General features: G+C 40.2%; 1 protein-coding gene across 3 annotated transcripts; it reads left to right on the top strand.

The window, feature by feature from the left end:
• Positions 1–512: 512 nt before the first annotated feature.
• On the top strand, positions 513–18183 carry CNIH4 (cornichon family member 4). Of its 3 annotated transcripts, XM_019920390.3 has the most exons (6): positions 513–641; positions 3984–4052; positions 10041–10153; positions 14545–14685; positions 16424–16490; positions 17986–18183. In XM_019920390.3, the coding sequence occupies exons 1-5, from the start codon at positions 573–575 to the stop codon at positions 16440–16442; spliced, it is 411 nt and encodes a 136-aa protein (XP_019775949.1). In that variant the 5' UTR covers positions 513–572; the 3' UTR covers positions 16443–16490; positions 17986–18183. The 3 variants fall into 3 exon arrangements, with proteins under 3 accessions (XP_019775949.1, XP_004329850.1, XP_019775951.1); XM_004329802.4 differs by lacking the exon at positions 16424–16490; XM_019920392.2 differs by lacking the exons at positions 513–641; positions 3984–4052; positions 16424–16490 and adding an exon at positions 1335–1566.
• The last annotated feature ends 899 nt before the right edge of the window (positions 18184–19082 follow it).

Consider the following 19082-nt stretch of genomic DNA (forward strand, 5'->3'; position numbering starts at 1 on the left):
ACTTCCCTGGTGGTGCAGTGGTTAAGAATACACCTGCCAATGCAGGGGACACAGGTTCGATCCCTGCCGGGAATATCCCACATGCCTCAGAGCAACTAAGCCCGTGAGCCACAACTAAGATCCCAGAAGCCGCGTGGAGTGGCTTGAAAACCTCTTACCATTCCCAAGTCAGGGATCCAGTGGGTCCAGTGCGGAATCGAAAGAAAATTTAGCACATGGCAAAGAAGTTCTACTGCGTATCCAGAAGATTACAAGCGATCAGTAAATACTCGTTGACTAATTGCTTGTCACATTTTTGGAAATAATCAATCAGATTTAGGATAGAGACCCGGCCCACCGCTTTGATAGGTATTCGTACTACTGAACTACATTTCCCAGCATGCATCAGACTCACGGCGGTAGAGTTTTTTGGAAAAAGAAAAGACTACAACTCCCGGCATGCCGCGTCCCGGCGGAGTGGACTGTGTTGCTCCAACAAGCAGGGGTAAGGGCCTATCAGGGGGCGGGACGGGGCTGGTCCGGGCACCACAGCCAGTTTGACGGAAGGAGCGGCGCGGCGGTGGCGGAGTAGAATGGAGGCGGCGGTGTTCGTCTTCTCTCTCCTTGACTGTTGCGCGCTTATCTTCCTCTCAGTGTACTTCGTATCCTTGCCTGAGGCGGGCGGAGGCCGACCTGGGGCCCTCCACCCGAGGGAGTAGGCTGGGGGTGGGCCTGGGTGGGGGCCAGGGCAGGTGCGAGGGAGCAAGGCAGGCGGCCGGCGGCCGGCGCGGGTACCCTGGGCGCTGGCCCGGCCCGCCAGACCGATATGGCGAGCCCGGGCGGGAGGAGGACCCCGGCTGCCCAACTTCGCCCCTCACCCGGGGGTCCGAGCGGGCCTTTCTCTTGAAGCGCCCCGGCCCGGCCTGCCTGCCACAGCTCGCCCCTGTGACGCCCGGACCCGCTCTGCCCTGCGCGGGGGCTGGCACTTGGCCTCCCCTTGTGGTCCTCAGGAGAGAGGGGTCGCGGTTTTCCTCCTTTTGGGTCCTGGAGAGATCAGGGTTGTGGTTTTTCTTGCAGCTCCCTTAGGCCGGGCCCTTCGCCGGATGCTGGGGGTCCCGAGAACGACGGCTCACGTCCCAGGGGTGGTCGCTAGTGGACTGTCCCGCGCTGAGCTCGGCGGAGGCGATTTGGCGCCTCTTGTCATTCTCTGGGCAACACCCCCGCTGCCCTCCCCTTTGTTCTCGCGGGTGTTGGAACTTGTAGCGACCTTTCACATCCAGGAGTTGATTCATTTCAAAAACGGGTGAAGTGTTTCCTTCGCGATGCCTTTTTGTAGGGAGTGTTGGGAAGGGTTTGTTTTAGAAACCAGCTGCAGCTGATTATTTCGGTCGACCCATGTTTAAAACTTCCGTATTTTGTATCGCTGTTCCTGCTACAGTATTCATACTGTATTTTCCAGGCCAATAAATGGTCGTTGAACCTAGCACTCTAGAAGGCGTGTGGGCTACAACTCTACTCTCGAGGGAGCTTCTAGTCTTAGTTGTCACCCAACGATGCAACGCACAATCCAATTTTAAGTAATTAAATGTAAGCGAAGAAAAACATGAGAAGCTCTGCATTGTATTTTTTTCCCTTGGAAATTACATGTGTCCCTTTCTGACAGAATTAAACTGTTTGTTTGCCAGAGCATTCTGGCTTTAGGATGGTTGTACAGAGTATGTTTTCAGTGTGGCTTCATACTTTGTTGTGGCCTGGCAACTTGTTGAAGTGGGAAGGGACAAAACTTGGAATCAGGACTCCTTGCTCAGCTAGTTATTTGCTATGCACATTATTTCACCTCTCTAAGCCTCAGTTTTCTTATCTTTAAAATGGGGGAAAATGTTTACTTCCCAGATAGGTATGTGCACAATGAGGGCGTGTTAAGCACCTAGCAGCACAATGCCTACCCCATGGCCAATGTTTAGTAAATATTGCTCTGCCTTCCCTCCCTACCACGCATTGAACAGCAGTTTTTACTTTAACTGATGATTTCTGACGAGGAGAACCCTGAATTTTATTAGGCTTGGCGAGCTGACTGAAAGGGCAGCATCACTTAGGAAGTTTTGATGACCTACATCTCTCTTGTGGCATAAGGAACAGGAGCTTAAGTTCAGAGAAATGAGACTTGGATTTATCTTACTGCAGTTTGGAAAACTAGTCTTGATAATTTAAAATAGCGTTGGCTAGGGGATTTCCTGACGGTCCGGTGGTTAGGACTTGGTGCGCTCACTGCAGCGGGGCCCCGGGTTCCATCCCCGGTCAGGGAACTAAGATTCTGCAAGCCGGGCGGCACAGCCAAAAAATAAAAAAAGCCTTGGCTTATACCAGTTTATGTACATAGAAACATGTTAGGTGGAGTGTTGGACTTAGATATTAAGGTACATTCAGGATGTGTTTTGATGAAATTCAGCATATTGTATTATTGTATTTTGGGATAGTTGTACTAGCTTAATATTAGAGCCAAGAGGTGGAAAATCATCGGGTATACATTCTGTAGGGATAAGAGTTTTTCTGGACTTTGAACCAATAAAGAAACCTGCAGAGAAGGAAAGGGGTGGATATTTAAAATCAGATACAGGCAAGAGCAAAGGTGAAGAGAAAGGTGTGTTCATGGCATTTCTGGGTAATGGAGGAATAGGCCATCTGGAGCACAAGGTTGATTTTGGCGGCAGCAGGTCAGGTTTGGAAAGGCCAGATTAGATTAGATTTTGGAGGGTTTGAATGTTAAGGAGAGGAGGGCTTTCATTTTTAGCCTCTAGGCGATAGGGAGCCATTGAAAATTTTTGACATAAACAAAGTGGTGTATTATGAAGATAAGTCTGTAGAGTGGGTTGGAAACAGGAAAGATTGCAAGGTAAGAAACCATTAGGGAATGGGTTCATTTGGATCTGGAATGGGATACTAATTGTGGACAGGTGAGGAATTAACGTGAGTGGTGTTAAAAAGAAATGATTGATAGGACCTGGTAATGATTGATTCTGAGATATGAAACAGAAGGTAGAAATAACTTTCCATATTTTGAGCCTGGGCAAATGATGCTTGTGTCATTGACAGAAATAAACTGGAGGTGGAACTATTTGTGGAGAAAGTGATGCTTTTGGCTTTGACTGGGTTGAGGTGATAGGGGGACTATCCATATGGAAAAGTATAGAATTTAGTTGAGAACATTTCTTTTTACCTATTTTATTGGACATTTTCGAACATAAAGGTAGAGAGAGTAGTGTAATAAACCCCATGTTTCTATTGCTCACCTTCAGTGATTTTCAACATTTTGCCGTTCTTTTTCATTTTTTTCCCAACTATTGTGGGGAGGCTGGGGGTGCATTTTAAAGTAAATACCACACATTCAATTGAAGACTTTTTATGTCTATCTGTCCCTCACATTTTTATTTGTAAGTTTATACTTTGTACTAAAACCCACTTTTTGTTTAAGTCCAGTATAATATATGTAAGTGGAAAGTTTGATTATAGAGAAAACTATTGGGAAAACAAACCATCTGTAATCCAACTTTCAAGACATAACCACTGCTAACATATGACCAAGCTGAGTTTATAGTTTTGTATCCTTTTTTTTTCATATCTTAAGTCTTCAAAGACATTTTATGGATATATCATAAATAAACACTTTTTCTACTATTGGGAATTCAGGTTTATAACATTTAAACTGTTTATATAGGTCATATTTTCCATTTCTTTTGGCCACTGTTTGACATTTGAGGAATCCAGCTTGAATGTTCTGGTATGGGTCACATTAGAATTGTGCATAATAAGAGGATTATTTTGTGAAAATCACTTGCTGAAGGAACATAAATGAGAAAATTTAGTTGTCTAATAAATGAACTTTAAGGAAATAACTTAATCTTTTCAAGTCAAAAATCTAATTCTGCTTTGCAACTGTGATTGCTTTCTGAAACTTAAATAGTTGTTATAAAAGAAGTCTAATAATTCCTTATCTTGATTGTCAGATAATTACATTGTCTGATTTAGAATGTGATTACATTAATGCTAGATCATGTTGCTCAAAATTAAACAAGGTAAGACATTTCTTTCCTCATTTTCTGGCATTGAAGGCAGTTCTCCATTTTCTGTGTTAAAGATAATTACAGATAGTCAGCATATGTGTATTTGATATTCATTGGAATGTTTGTGGAACTACTGTGCTTTGCAATATTTTTAGATCATGAAACTATACCAGAAGACCTAACTTGAAATTTTGTTTCTTTACTCTGGAAAGAGGACCTTTTTGTGGCTCCTTGAGAAATGGAATTAGTTGATTTGTTTTAAGGCCATTAAATTTAAATTAAATTTCTAGTAAATTATATTCCTCCTCTCCTCCCTTCCTTCCTCCTTCTCTCCCTCCCTCCTTCTCTCCCTCCCTCCCTTCCTTCGCAATTGTCCAGAACATGGTTTAATACAGTGATAGATTTAAATAAAAGATTTTGTTTATCTGCTATGCTTTCAGAGTTCTTTCTTTTTCTTGAGATATAATTGACATGTAACATTGCATTAGTTTCAGGCCTCCTCATCTTTATTTTTAATTTTTTAAAAATTGAAATTTAATTAATTTTAAACAAATTAAGTTCCTGCTGTGTGCCAGGCAGGGCCCTCTGCTTTTTTAAAAAATTGAAGTATGGTTGATTAGGCCTCCTCATCTTTAGAAGGATGATTTTATACTGATAGATAGATCCATCTAATAATATATATATTTTTTCAGATGGATTGTATTTCTTTTTATATTTCTTGCTTACTCACTATTTTAGGTGGGTATTTTGTGGGTTTTCTTTTACAAAAATACAAATAAACACACAAAAAAAGGTTACCTGGATTCTTCTATTGAGAAAGTTACTCCTTCAGTTTGAAGTTAAGTAGTTTTTTTAACGTTTATTTTTGTTTTTGTGAAAGTTATACTTGCATACAACTAAAGTCAGAGGTACTACAAAGTTTGTAGTGAAAAACAGCAGTTCCTTCCTGACCCTTTTAAATCCTATCTGTCTTGCTTCTTAGGGGCAACTGATTTCAACACTTGAGCTGTTAATTTTTTTCTGATACTTATATTCATATTTCTCTATGTGCTTGCACTACTATTTCTTTTTCATTTTTTTTGGCCGTGGTGCGTGGCTTGCAGGATCTAAGTTCCCCAACCAGGGATTGAACCCAGACCACGGCAGTGAATGCCCAGAATCGTAACCAGTAGGCCACCAGAGAACTCCCACTATTTCTTTTTTATAAATTTCTTTTTATTTATTTATTTATTTATGGCTGTGTTGGGTCTTCGTTGCTGTGTGTGGGCTTTCTCTAGTTGTGGCAAGTGGGGGCTACTCTTCGTTGCGGTGCACGGGCTTGTCATTGCGGTGGCTTCTCGTTGCGGAGCACGGGCTCTAGGCGTGCGGGCTTCAGTAGTTGTGGCACGTGGGCTCAGTAGTTGTGGCTCACAGGCTCTAAAGTGCAGACTCAGTAGTTGTGGCACATGGGCTTAGTTGCTCCGCGGCATGTGGGATCTTCCTGGACCAGAACTTGAACCCATGTCCCCTGCATTGGCAAGCAGATTCTTAACCACTGCGCCAGCAGGGAAGTCCCTCCCACTATTTCTTGATTTATCAGTTTTACATATTACCTATTGACTTCTGAGTCAATATGACAGATTTAGTTCTTAGGTACCCCCTTCTAAACATCTCTCCTATTTTTCCATTTTCTTTTTAAGTTTATATTCAATGTTTATATCATTATGATATACTATTATATTATATAAACATTTTTTATTGCCGAGCCTTATGGTAGACAGTGATCATATTTTTCTTTCCAATTTTTTTTTCTGCATAGCTTTGTCTTTTCAGATAACATCTTTTAAAGCCATTCAGTACTATTTTCTGCATGTTTCAAACATGCTAAAATAATCTGTCAGTTGTTTTTTTCTAGGTGACATTTCCCCTCAAGACCTACATCCTCTTGCTATAGTCTGGACTGGTTGCTCTTTAGGCCTGTTTCACAGCCTGCATCCTGGGACTCCTGGTTGGATCCCCTGATTCTTGGAAATCATGTCTTCCTTTCTCTTGGCTTACTACCTCGTTTTGCTGGAGTAGCTTCTTGAGATTTGGTACATGGGAATTAAATTTTGAGAACTTGCATGTTTGAAAATGTCTTATCCTTTCCCTTGATTGATAGGTTCTCTGAGTGTAGAATTCTAGGTTAGAAAAGATTTTTTTTTCAGAGTTTGCTTGGTCAAGGTCTTTTAACTTCTAGTGTTGTTCAAGTTGGGAAGTCTGGTGCCATTTTTATTTCTTATCGTCTTGATGGGATCTCTCTCTTCCCTCTCCTCCCACCCCTACCTCCATCCTCTCCAGAAGTTTTAGAATCTTAACCTTTATCCTTGGTTGGGTTTATTTATGGTAATCCTTGGTGTTTGGGAATTTTGCAGTGGTATACCTTTGTTTAGGCCTTTTTCACTCATTGTTTTGGGCATCTGAGAGGTTCTTTGAATCTGGGAAATTTTCTTCTACTTCTTTCTTTGATAATGTCTTCCCCTTCTATTTTCTCTCTTCTCTTTCAGTAACTTGGATTTGCTGGATAATTTATCTGCTGGATTGATCTCCCAGTTCTTCTTTTTCTTATTTTTGTCCCTTTGTCTTTTTTCTACCTTCTTGTTTTAAGATTTCCTCTGTTTTATCTTCTGAATTTTCTTGTATGTATATCATTTATGTCAAATTTTTAATTTCTAAGAGCTTTTTGTTCTCAAGGATATTGATTATAGTAGTTTTGAAATTTCCTTCTGCTTCCTACATTATATCTGTTTTTTTCCAAGTTCCTTTCTCTTTGTTTTTCCCCCTTCTTTCATATTGAGGGCTTTCCTCAATTTCTGATACATGGCTATCTAGTCATACTTTAGGGTAAGGCAGGAAAATACTCATTGGAAGCTCATTGGGTGGTCCAGGCTGTTGACTGACTGGTAGGTAAGACTTCACTGAGGGTAGTTGGTGTCTACCTTTTTTGGGGGTACCTGAAATAGCAGTTTTTTTGTAGGTGTTTTCTCTTGTGCCATTAAGTTACTCCAGAGAAGAATCTTTCAAACTCCTGCCTGGGTGAAATAAGCCTAGAGCTTCTTACCCCTAAGTTAGGGGAAGAACACATTATTAAGGAGGGAAGAGAAAGAGAACAGAGGGCTTGGTAGAAAGTTAGTATCCAAGTATAATAAGGTCAAGTACCGCTTCCTGAAACGTTTGTTTTAGGTTTTTGTTTATGTAAACCAAAATGCAGCCCACAGTAAGAAATCCAAAGTTTGAAAGCTACTTCTATGTGGGTCTGATAGCATGGAGGGGAGTAGTAGTAACATCAGCTAACATTTATTGAGGGCTTTTTTTTTTTTTACATCTTTATTGGAGTATAATTGCTTTACAATGGTGTGTTAGTTTCTGCTTTATAACAAAGTGAATCAGTTATACATATACATATGCTCCCATATCTCTTCCCTCTTGCGTCTCCCTCCCTCCCACCCTCCCTATCCCACCCCTCTAGGTGGTCACAAAGCACCGAGCTGATCTCCCTGTGCTATGCGGCTGTCCCCCACTAGCTATCTATTTTACGTTTGGTAGTATATATATGTCCATGCCACTCTCTCACTTCTGATGATATCTCATTGTAGTTTTGATTTGCATTTCTCTAATGATTAATGATGTTGAGCATTCTTTCATGTGTTTGTTGGCAGTCTGTATATCTTCTTTGGAGAAATGTCTATTTAGGTCTTCTGCCCATATTTGGATTGGGTTGTTTGTTTTTTTGATATTGAGCTGCATGAGCTGCTTATAAATTTTAGAGATTAATCCTTTGTCAGTTGCTTCATTTGCAAATACTTGTTCCCATTCTGAGGGTTGTCTTTTCGTCTTGTTTATGGTTTCCTCTGCTGTGCAAAAGCTTTGAAGTTTCATTAGGTCCCATTTGTTTATTTTTGTTTTTCTTTCCATTTCTCTAGGAGGTGGGTCAAAAAGGATCTTGCTGTGATTTATGTCATAGAGTGTTCTGCCTATGTTTTCCTCTAAGAGTTTGATAGTTTCTGGCCTTACATTTAGGTCTTTAATCCATTTTGAGCTTATTTTTGTGTATGGTGTTAGGGAGTGATCTAATCTCATACTTTTACATGTACCTGTCCAGTTTTCCCAGCACCACTTATTGAAGAGGCTGTCCTTTCTCCACTGTACATTCCTGCCTCGTTTACCAAAGATAAGGTGACCATATGTGCGTGGGTTTGTCTCTGGGCTTTCTATCCTGTTCCACTGGTCTATCTTTCAGAAGATAAGTATCAGAATGGCCATCATTAAAAAATCTAGAAACAATAAATGCTGGAGAGGGTGTGGAGAAAAGGGAACACTCTTGCACTGCTGGTGGGAATGTGAATTGAGTGCTTACTTTGTGTGTGGCTTACATACATTATTTTGTCTAATTCTCTGAAACAACCTCATGAGGTGTAAGTATTATCTCCATTTTACAGATGAGAAAGTCATGATTTAGAGAGGGTAGATAACTTCCTAAAATTGCACAGCTAATAAATAGGATAGAGCATGAGTTTTACTCCAGGTTTATCTGATTTTGCAGCTTACACATATTAGCATTATGTTAAATTGGTTACACTTTAAAAATGCATTTACATACTTAAAAATATTTTGGTTGATTGCAAATTAGGTTTAAGGCCCTTCTTCTTTGTTTATTAAGAAAAAGTGGGATATCCCTGGTGGTGCAGAGAATCCATCTGCCAATGCAGGGGACATGGGTTTGAGCCCTTGTCTGGGAAGATCCCACATGCTGCAGAGCAACTAAGCCCATGCACCACAACTACTGAGTCTGAGCGCTAGAGCCCGTGAGCCACAACTACTGAAGCCTAGAGCCTGTGCTCTGCAACAAGAGAAGCCACCCCAATGAGAAGCCCGTGCACTGCAACGAAGAGTAGCCCCTGCTCGCCGCAACTAGAGAAAGCCCACGCGCAGCAACAAAGACCCAATGCAGCCAAAAAAAAAAAAAAAAAACGTATCTAAGGGAATTTCCTGGTGGTCCAGTGGTTAGGACTCCGTGCTTTCACTGCCCAGGGCATGGGTTCATTCCCTGGTTGGGGAAATAAGATCCTGCAGCCGTCGCAGAGTGACACCGTCCCCCCCCAGGAAAAAAGAAAAAAATGTATCTGAAATCTAAATGCAAGAGACCTGGGACCAGTGTGTCTGGGCTTCTGTTATATAGCTCTGCCACTAAGTAGCTGTGTGACCTTGGGCAAGTTACTTAATCTCTCTTGAATTTTATTTTCCTCATTTCTATAAGTTGGGAGTGCCAGTTTGTGGCTCAATAAATACTAGCTATTAACTTCCATTAAAAGAAAAATCTCTACTCATAGGAGAGGAAAACTATTGGTGAATTGAGAACCTGCCACAATAGCTGTTGATATATGAGAACTATAATATTGCACAATAAACAAAGAACATAGATAAGGGCACTGGGTGCTATAAAGCCAATAGTCTGGGATTCTGTTATCCTGGTCCATTATCATATTTGTTTAACTTTGAGCTGATATTGTAAGCTGTTAAAGTACTTTTTTTTTTTGGTGGATGTGAGATGATTTCCCTCAGGGTTCTGGAGCTTGGAAATGTTTAGGATCGGTATTCTGACCTGAAAGGCAGCATGTATGTGGATATAAACCATCCCAAATTAGAGTAAGAGGCTTTAGCACAGATATTGGAATAGAAAGTAAATAATACTCTATTTTTTCTCTAGTTGTCATTTGTACCTGCTTAGAGAATGAATCTGAATCTTTGCTTAGGGTAAAATGTAATTAAAGACTAAGTGCATCATTTTTAAGCTGTGTCCTGATTTATTTGCACTGGGTAAGCAGTGATAGCAGTATGCAAATCTGGGATATCCGAGCCTAAAAATAATCTTGAAACACTAGCTTCGAAATTCTCTGTACTTTCTTTGATTTAATTTCAAGTAACATGTACATTCCGGAAGGACACAGCAGTGAGATGTAATACTGTGTTCTTCCCTTGCAGTGGGTAATTCCAGAATTGGTTGGCCATACTACTGTCACTGTATTAATGCTCATTTCATTGCACTGGTTCATCTTCCTTCTCAACTTGCCTGTTGCCACTTGGAATATATATCGGTGAGTACAGTTTGTTTATTTATACATATGAGTACTGGTAGCATAAAGTTCACCCATTTAAACTATACTATCCAATATGTTTTTGGTATATTTATAGATGTAAGCAACCATCACCACAACGTATTTAAGAACATTTTCATCACCCCCAAAAGAAGCCCTATGTCCTTTAGAAGTCACTCCCCTCCCCCAGCTCTAGGCAACTGCTAGTCTCCTTTCTGTCTTTGTAAAATAACCTGTTCTGGACAGACATGTCATTTAAAAGAGATCAATACGTGATCTTCTATGGCTTCTTTCACTTAGCATAATATTTTCAGGGTTCATCCATGCCGTGTCATGTATCAGTACTTTATTCCTTTTTATTGTGGAATAATATTCCATTGTATGGCAATACTACATTTTGTTTATCCGTTTGCAATTAATGGGCATTTGAGTTTCCACTTTTTGCCTATTATAAATAATTCTATGAACATTCACGTGCATATTTTTTTCATTAAAATTATTCTTTTAATTTACCAAAATGCAATGTGATCGTGTCTTTTTTTTATTATTAACATCTTTATTGGAGTATAATTGCTCTACAATGGTGTGTTAGTTTCTGCTTTATAACAAAGTGAATCAGCTATGCGTATACATATATCCCCATATCTACTCCCTCCTGCGTCTCCCTCCCACCCTCCCTATCCCACCCCTCTAGGTGGACACAAAGCACCCAGCTCATCTCCCTGTGCTATGCAGCTGCTTCTCACTAGCTATCTATTTTACATTTGGTAGTGTATATACGTCAATGCCACTCTCTCACTTCATCCCAGCTTACCCTTCCCCCTCCCCATGTCCTCAAGTCCATTCTCTACGTCTGCATCTTTATTCCTGTCCTGCCCCTGTCCCTGCCCAGGGAATTTTTTTCTTTCTTAAGATTCCATATATATGTGTTAGCATATGGTATTTGTTTTTCTCTTTCTGACTTACTTTACTCTGTATGACAGACTCTAGGTCCATCCGCCTCACTACAAATAACTCAATTTCGTTTCTTTTTATGGTTGAGTAATATTCCATTGTATGTATGTGCCACATCTTCTTTATCCATTCATCTGTTGATGGACACTTAGGTTGCTTACATGTCCTGGCTATTGTAAATAGAGCTGCAATGAACATTGTGGTACATGACTCTTTCTGAATTATGGTTTTCTCAGGGTATATGCCCAGTGGTGGGATTGCTGGGTCATATCGTAGTTCTATTTTTAGTTTTTTAAGGAACCTCCATACTGTTCTCCATAGTGGCTGTATCAATTTACATTCCCATCAACAGTGCAAGAGGGTTCCCTTTTCTCCACACCCTCTCCAGCATTTATTGTTCATAGATTTTTTGATGAAGGCCATTCTGACCAGTGTGAGGTAATATCTCATTGTAGTTTTGCTTTGCATTTCTCTAATGATTAGTGATGTAGAGCATCCTTTCACGTTCATGTGCATATTTTTGTGTGGACATATATTTTCATTTCTTTTAGGAGTGGAATTGCTGGGTCATATGGTATAACTCTATGGTTTGACCTTTTGAGGAACTACCTGAGTGTTCAAAAGCAGCTGCACTATTTTACGTTTCCACCAACTGTGTATGAAGGTTACAGTTTCTCCACATCCCTGCCAACACTTTTTGTTGTGTCTTTTTTATTTTAGCTGTCTTATTGAATGTGAAGTGGTATCTCATTGTGGTTTCGATTTACATTCCCTAGTGACTAATGATGTTGAGTACTTTTTAATGTGCTTATTAGCCATTCATATATCTTTCTTGCTCTATATGTTTTTAATTAATTTCTTTTTTATTGAATTATAGTTCATGTACAATATTATATGTTACAGGTGTACAGTATGGTGATTCACAATTTTTAGAGGTTATACTCCATTTATAGCTATTATAGAATATTGGTTATATTCTGTGTTGTACAGTATATCCTTGTAGCTTATTTTATACATTTGCTGCATATGTTTTTGATTAGCTAAGTTGACATGATATAAATTATGCTTTGGGAAGATTTTTCTGGAAGGATTATATAGTATTGATTGGATGGAAAAGAGGCAGGAGGTAGGGAAACCAGTTCAGAGACGGGGGTGAGATAATATAGTACTGGAATAGAGTTGTGATAGTGGGAATGAAAAAGATAGGGCTAGGGCTTCCCTGGTGGCGCAGTGGTTGAGAGTCCGCCTGCCGATGCAGGGGACATGGGTTCGTGCCCCGGTCCAGGAAGATCCCACATGCCGTGGAGCGGCTCGGCCCACGAGCCATGGCTGCTGAGCCTGCGCGTCTGGAGCCTGTGCTCCGCAACGTGAGAGGCCACAACAGTGAGAGGCCTGCGTACCGAAAAAAAAACAAACAACAAGATAGGGCTATATAAGTGGTGATAGGAAGGAAGAATGGACAAGAGTTTAACCTATTGCCTATGAAAGATGAAGAGAGAAGTCAGAATTGAGTAAGAGAAAGTGTTTAAGGACTACTGAGGAAGTGGTGACACTCCTGTTAGATAAGCTAGCAGTCAGAGAAGGATAAGACTCTTTGAGACTACAGATGGTCCTCGATTTACAATAGTTTGACTTTTGATTTTTCGACTTCATGATGGTGTGAAAATGATACACATTTCAGTATAAACCGTATTTCGAATTTTGAATTTTGATCTGTTTCTGGACTAGCGATATGCGGTACGAAACTTTCTTGTAATGTTATAAAATAGGCTTTGTATTAGACGATTTTGCCCAACTGTAGGCTAATGTAAGTGTTCTGAGCATGTTTAAGGTAGGCTAGGCTAAGCTGTGATGTTCGGTAGGTTAGGTGTGTTAATTGCATTTTCAATTTTTGATGGGTTTATCATGATATAATACCATTGTAAATCGAGGAAAATAGGTATTGAGTTGAGATGCTATCCAGATATTCATTTGTAAATACCATGTATACCGTTTATTCAGCCATAGATGGGCTACTAGGATTGGGGGGAGAATTTAGATTTGTGAAACTCAGAGAGCCATTTGCATTTCAAAGAAGTCATAATTGAGAAACCAAACGTGTGGCGAGAGTGAGGAACCCAAAGTTGGACTAGAGAAGCTTGGACGTGCGAGAAGGAAGAGGTCATGATCAGTGCTAGGTTAGGACATGCATGCTGTGCAGATGGCACAGTTGGGATGCAGAAGCCTAGACGCTTAAACTCACTGATCCTCTCAAAGTAACCCAATTTTCTTATTTGTAAAAGGAATCATTTGGGGAAGAAGGAGAAGATTATCATATGTAATACTATATACACAGTGGTATTTAATAAATATGAAATGTTATGTGTTATCTCAAGAGGCCCAAAGACTCCACAGCGTGTTAAACACAGTATCTTGAAGATTCTTTTTTAAGTTTGAGTCTGAGTCTGTGTGAGCACTGAGTTGAATTGGTCTGGATATGGAACTCGGTGTGTGCTTACTGTGCCCTTTAGGTTCCGTATTGTCTTTGTAGCCCTGTTCTCATTCCCTCACTGTGGTCATACCTCCATCACTATAAAATGTACATCTCTTATTTGTCAAAATATTATTATTTAACTTAATATTTACATAAAAATTAATTTAAAATAAAATTTATATTTTAATTAAATGTAATCTGTACTTTTTAAGTGTCATGTAAAGTTAGGCACTGCGTTTGCATCTGAACTCTCCATTTACTGTCTTAACTGAAGAATTTTATTTTACCACAGTAGCATTTATTCGAAATCATTTCTGCCTTCTTTAAATTGCTCTTTTCAAGTAGGTACCGTTTATTAACCATGCAGATTGAGACATATCTGTTGATCAGCAGGAGCACCAAACATGAGGATTCTATTTGGGATATAGAATCTCTCTTTTTAGTATCATCTGTGAAATGGGAATAATTATGTATGACACAAAGATGTAAGTGTTAAACATAAAGACAACTTGCAGAGATGTTGTGAAGGTGAAGAGAATTGCATTAATTAAGTTAGAACCTTGTAGATAAAGAAGTTTCTAAGAACTTGATAAAGTTGGTTTGGTTTTGGGGCCCCCTTCACTTGTGTCTCATGGAAGACAGCTATAGGTATTACCGATTCAGTAGTTTTCTACAGAAGATGGGTAAAAGGGTCTCAGTGCATAAAATATCCTTCTCTAGAGTGTTAATGTATTTGTTTCAGAGGGCAGAAATTACACCTAAAATTAATAGTATTGTATTTTCAAAGGAAGACTAAGGCATGGCCTGTGACATCATTATAATACCTTGTCCATATTTGGTCATATAAGGCAGCTATGATTGGTTCATTTTTGAAGGTTGATTATTACTGGTTTACTTATTTTTGAATATTTATGCTGATGATTTGATTTTCCTTCTAATGTGTGTGCATCCTTTAATTTACCAGGTTCATTATGGTGCCAAGTGGTAACATGGGAGTGTTTGATCCAACAGAAATACACAATCGAGGGCAGCTGAAGTCACACATGAAAGAAGCCATGATCAAGCTTGGTTTCCACCTGCTCTGTTTCTTCATGTATCTTTATAGGTGAGTTTACAGTCCTGGCGTTTTCCTGGATGCCATATGCTTTTGACGGGTGAGGTATTACTATACCGTAGGATTTTGTATTAACATTGCAGAGCTTTTGGGGATTATGTGAATTTCTTGTGGCTGTGTAGATTTTTTATGTCATGTCATTGAATCAGGATTCCATTCTGTCTGACCTGGAGTAGAGTTACTCTGTGTTATTAGTTACTCCTTAGCTGTTGAGGCTATCAGCATGCTTTAAACTGTCTTTGCTGTTCTTTCGCTCCCCTGGTATCCAGCTGTGAGGTCTCACGGCCTGTTATAAACATTACTATATGTACCCCCAGAGAGTTTCCCACTCCTGGGTCTTCGGGGGACCAGAGCACTGGCAGCAGCTCTCAACAACTTATATCCACGTTGGGCTGATCTTTCTTGGCATTAAGGAATTTAGGTGTGATGCCTTTTCTCCGGGATGCAAGTGGTCTGTTCGGGTAAAATTTCATCAGTCTTCCAGTTAGATTGGAAGTAAGAATTAATATGAAGGATTGGCTATCAGACACTGGAAGCCTCATGCAGTCCTGTTTAAACTTATATTTATTACCTTAAGTTTTAGAGATAACATGCCACCTTTTCCTTTACCCATTATAGACCCATAGAGTGCAGCAAAGAAGAGAAAAAAATTGTCATGTGTGTATGATTTGAGTAAGGCTTTAAGAGGCTAAAAGTCAAGCTTTTGTATCCAAGCTTAATTGTATCATTCCTGTTTTTTTCTGAGGTAAATTTTAATTTTCACATGGGCATGAGACAAGTAGGAAAAAACTTGTACTGAACTAAACTTCTGTCACTCAAAAAAGTCCTAATAATTAGAAACTGTACAAAGATAAGAGTTTTAAAAACCTGCTATTTTGTCTGAAATAGCTTAGAAGTCAGAGCCATTTTAGCCTCTGCCTGAAAAAGCAGGCTTCCTAAATCCTTTTGCTATGCTAATTCCACACACAGATTAGATTGAAATTAGAGTTTAGGTGGTTTCCTTTTGACTATTTATCATATTTGCTTTTCTGTATTTTAAAAAATAGGACAGAAAAACCACACTAATAACATTTCTGGTTCTCATACCTCATTGCTAACGTGCTTAATTTTTAATCCTAGCATTAAAGATGGAGAATAAAGAGCAAAATTTAACATGAAGAATACAATGATACACCTATTCTTATTATTTTTTTTTTGTGGTATGCGGGCCTCTCACTGTTGTGGCCTCTCCCTTTGTGGAGCACAGGCTCCGGATGCGCAGGCTCAGTGGCCATGGCTCACGAGCCCAGCTGCTCTGTGGCATGTGGGATCTTCCCAGACCGAGGCACGAACCCGTGTCCCCTGCATCGGCAGGCGGACTCCCAACCACTGCCGCCACCAGGGAAGCCCTATTCTTATTTTTATTACTTTTTAAAGTCAAACCATATGAAGGTATCTTTACCATCATATATGTTCCCTTCTATTTGTCGGAGACAAAAAGCAAGGTGGTTATCCTTTCTTCATCCTTCTCTCCCCTCCAGGTTTTATGCTTTGGAGAATAAACTAGAGTGGACATCCCCTAGGTCTTGATAACATGAGCTTCTTGAGACATCTGGGAGCAAAGCTAATGTAGTCACACTTTTGGGTGTAAATGTAGGATTAGGGAGCAGTATCTTGCTTAGTAAGACCCAAAGTCTTAGGATTTAAAAATGGACAAGTGTTTCTTACCTCTCAGTTGTTGAATTTAAAGCAGTGGGAAGATGGACTGAAGACTGGGGATTGGAGGAATCAGGAAGCAATTTTGGGGCAGGTTTAAGGTATGGTTCTTTACAATGAAATAAAAGATAGGCAACCAGTATAACTGGTTTGCCTGAGTAGCTGCATTGCTCACTGGATGCATCCTTTCTTTTTCTTTCTTTTCCCTTCCCTTCTCAGCTTGTCATTTTTAGCCATGTTGCTGTTTCCTTCCCCCTTGGCGTTCCTTGTAGCTCAAGGGATCAGGATGGAAGAGTAATCGCAGATGTTCTTGTAACACTTTTCTCTTAGCTTTGGTTGCTGTTTTTAAAAAGTGTTTACTATTCTAAATCATCCGATTTCTAATGTAGGGATTTATGCTGCTCCTTCTGTATCGCCTGCTACCACTTGTATGGTGCCTTGCACATAGCAGACATTCAGCGTTTGTTAAATAGAATTAAAGGAAAAAATTCCCATCTTCTTTGGAGATTGGTGGAATCTATGCCTTTGGTGTTTGGTTAGGTGCCAGCCTGGTGTAATCTACCACTCCCTCACTGTGTGACCTGGGGCAAGTTTCTTATCCTCTCTGTGCCTCAATTTCTTCATCTGAAAATGGGATAATAATAGTACCTGCCTTATGGGCTTGTGATGTGGATTAAATGAGATAATGCACATAAAGCACTTTGGTTTGTGCTGACCTCTTGTAAGCTCTAACAAAGTGTTCAAAAATATTGGTTACTACCATTAATTTGTGCTGTGCACTGTGTACCCTTAGTTTGTTTAAATTTGGACAACGCATCACTTATACCATTAGTAGTGTAAGGGTATTTCTGTGTTTTAGTCATTTGCTCTCAGCATAGCAAGGCTGATTTCAGTAAAAAAATGATAGTCTTCTTACTCTTGTTAAGTATGGTGGTTTTAACAGAGTATTTACTGAGTGACTGCCATGTGTCAAAGACACTGTGTAAGGCACTGCGTGTGACACAAAAGGAGCAGCGCAGAATCCCTGTGTCAAAGCTGGGAGCCTGCTGATTGCAGCACGCGGGTGTCATCCTGGAGAATGAAAGTGGGTATGAGCTGAGGTGTGCAGGAAGAGGCAGGGCAACGGCCCTGGGCCGAGAGGCTGGCTTCCCAGAGGCCGTGCCGGAGCCTGATGGAGCCTGCTGGATCCTGAAGTCTGAGAGGAAGTTACTGGGTTGATGGGGGATGAGAGGAGGGGTTCCAGGGGCAGGAACAACATGTGCAAAGATCTCCATGGAGAATTAAAGTTTTTTCCTAGACACAGCTTGTTTTCTCTAAGCTAGAGCCCAGCAGTGCTTTTAGGTTATGCTCCCTACCGCCACCTCTACCCCGGTTTTCTTTCTTTCTTTCTTTTCTTTTTTTTCTTTTAGTGAAAACGTTAGGGCCTTTTGATGTCCTAATATAGATATTCTTTCCTTTAGGTGTAAATGATTGCTTTTGCTTTTTACTTAAATGAGTGTTCCTTGCTGAGCCTTAGGGATGCAAGTCTGGACAGACCAGACTCTGTAGGAACATTCCTAAGGAAACATTAGTAACATTAATTTCTTCTCTCCACAGTATGATTTTAGCTTTGATAAATGACTGAAGCTGGAGAAGCCGTAGTTGAAGTCAGCCCACACTACAGTGCACAGTTGAGGAGCCAGAGACGACTTAAATCATCCTTAGAACCATGACCATAGCAGTATATTTTTTCCTCTTTGAACAAAAAATATTTTTGCTGTATTTTTACCATATAAAGTATTTAAAAAACATGAATTGAGTTTTTGTAGCTTTCTGGTTCTCAACTTTAGCCTGCACCCCCAACATGTGAAGGTGTTTTTCATCATCTGTATGTTGAAGATAGTTATTTGTATGTAGGAATAGGACTGTCATTCCAGCCTTGCATGCCAAAGAAATAGAGGACACGCTTTAAAGGGAAAATGTAATAGATGAGCAAAGTGGCTCTTCAGGTCTACTGAGAAGTCAGAGTACAAAGCGATACTGTTAGTCTGGGCAAAGGAAGAAAGAAACTAAACTACCCTTTTGTCTATATTGCGGCAGCTTCCTGTATTTAATATGGTTTACAGATTTATGGGGCTGTAAGCCAAATGTCTTTTCACAAGAATGTTAACAGAAAATGACATTTCAAAAAATAATATTTCTTTGCTGAATCTGTGAACCCTTATAAGCCATTACACATACGATGTAATTCCTGCTTATAGAAAGGAAAATAAACCAAAAAAGCAAAACTTTATCAAGAGCTTTCATTTAAAAGCCGCTGCCTCCACAATCGCCCTCAAACCCATATACTCCCACTGGCCCTTGCTGCGTCTTGGTTTTGCATTCTCATTGGTCCAGTTGTATTTGATCTGTCCGATATATTTTTTAATGGGTTTGGAGAGGTGATTTGGTAGAAGATGCCCATCAGATCAGAAGCAGGAGTAGCCAGTCATTCGGTGTCGGTGAAACTGAGCCTGTCAGCGCTGTTTGGGGCCTGATTAACCGTAGCACTCCTGTCCAGCTGCGCTGACCACTGTCCATTTCATGGACATAGCAGTATCCGACCAGACTTGATTCCTTGGAGGTATATTTGTCAATTCTTGCAGTTGTTGAGGGCACTTAACCTCTTGGGCTCTGTTTGCTGGGTGAAGTGAACCTGGCAGTTCATTCTCAGT

This window comes from Tursiops truncatus, chromosome 1 (assembly GCF_011762595.2).
Source record: "Tursiops truncatus isolate mTurTru1 chromosome 1, mTurTru1.mat.Y, whole genome shotgun sequence".
Taxonomy (NCBI): Eukaryota; Metazoa; Chordata; class Mammalia; order Artiodactyla; family Delphinidae; genus Tursiops; species Tursiops truncatus.

Excerpts from the sequence above, each read along its gene's own strand:
- CNIH4 (XM_004329802.4), top strand. The coding sequence starts at position 573 with ATGGAGGCGGCGGTGTTCGTCTTCTCTCTCCTTGACTGTTGCGCGCTT. Across the intron at positions 642-3,983 it reads TCTTCCTCTCAGTGTACTTC|ATAATTACATTGTCTGATTT; the intron begins GTATCCTTGCCT and ends CTTGATTGTCAG. Across the intron at positions 10,154-14,544 it reads GCCACTTGGAATATATATCG|GTTCATTATGGTGCCAAGTG; the intron begins GTGAGTACAGTT and ends TTAATTTACCAG.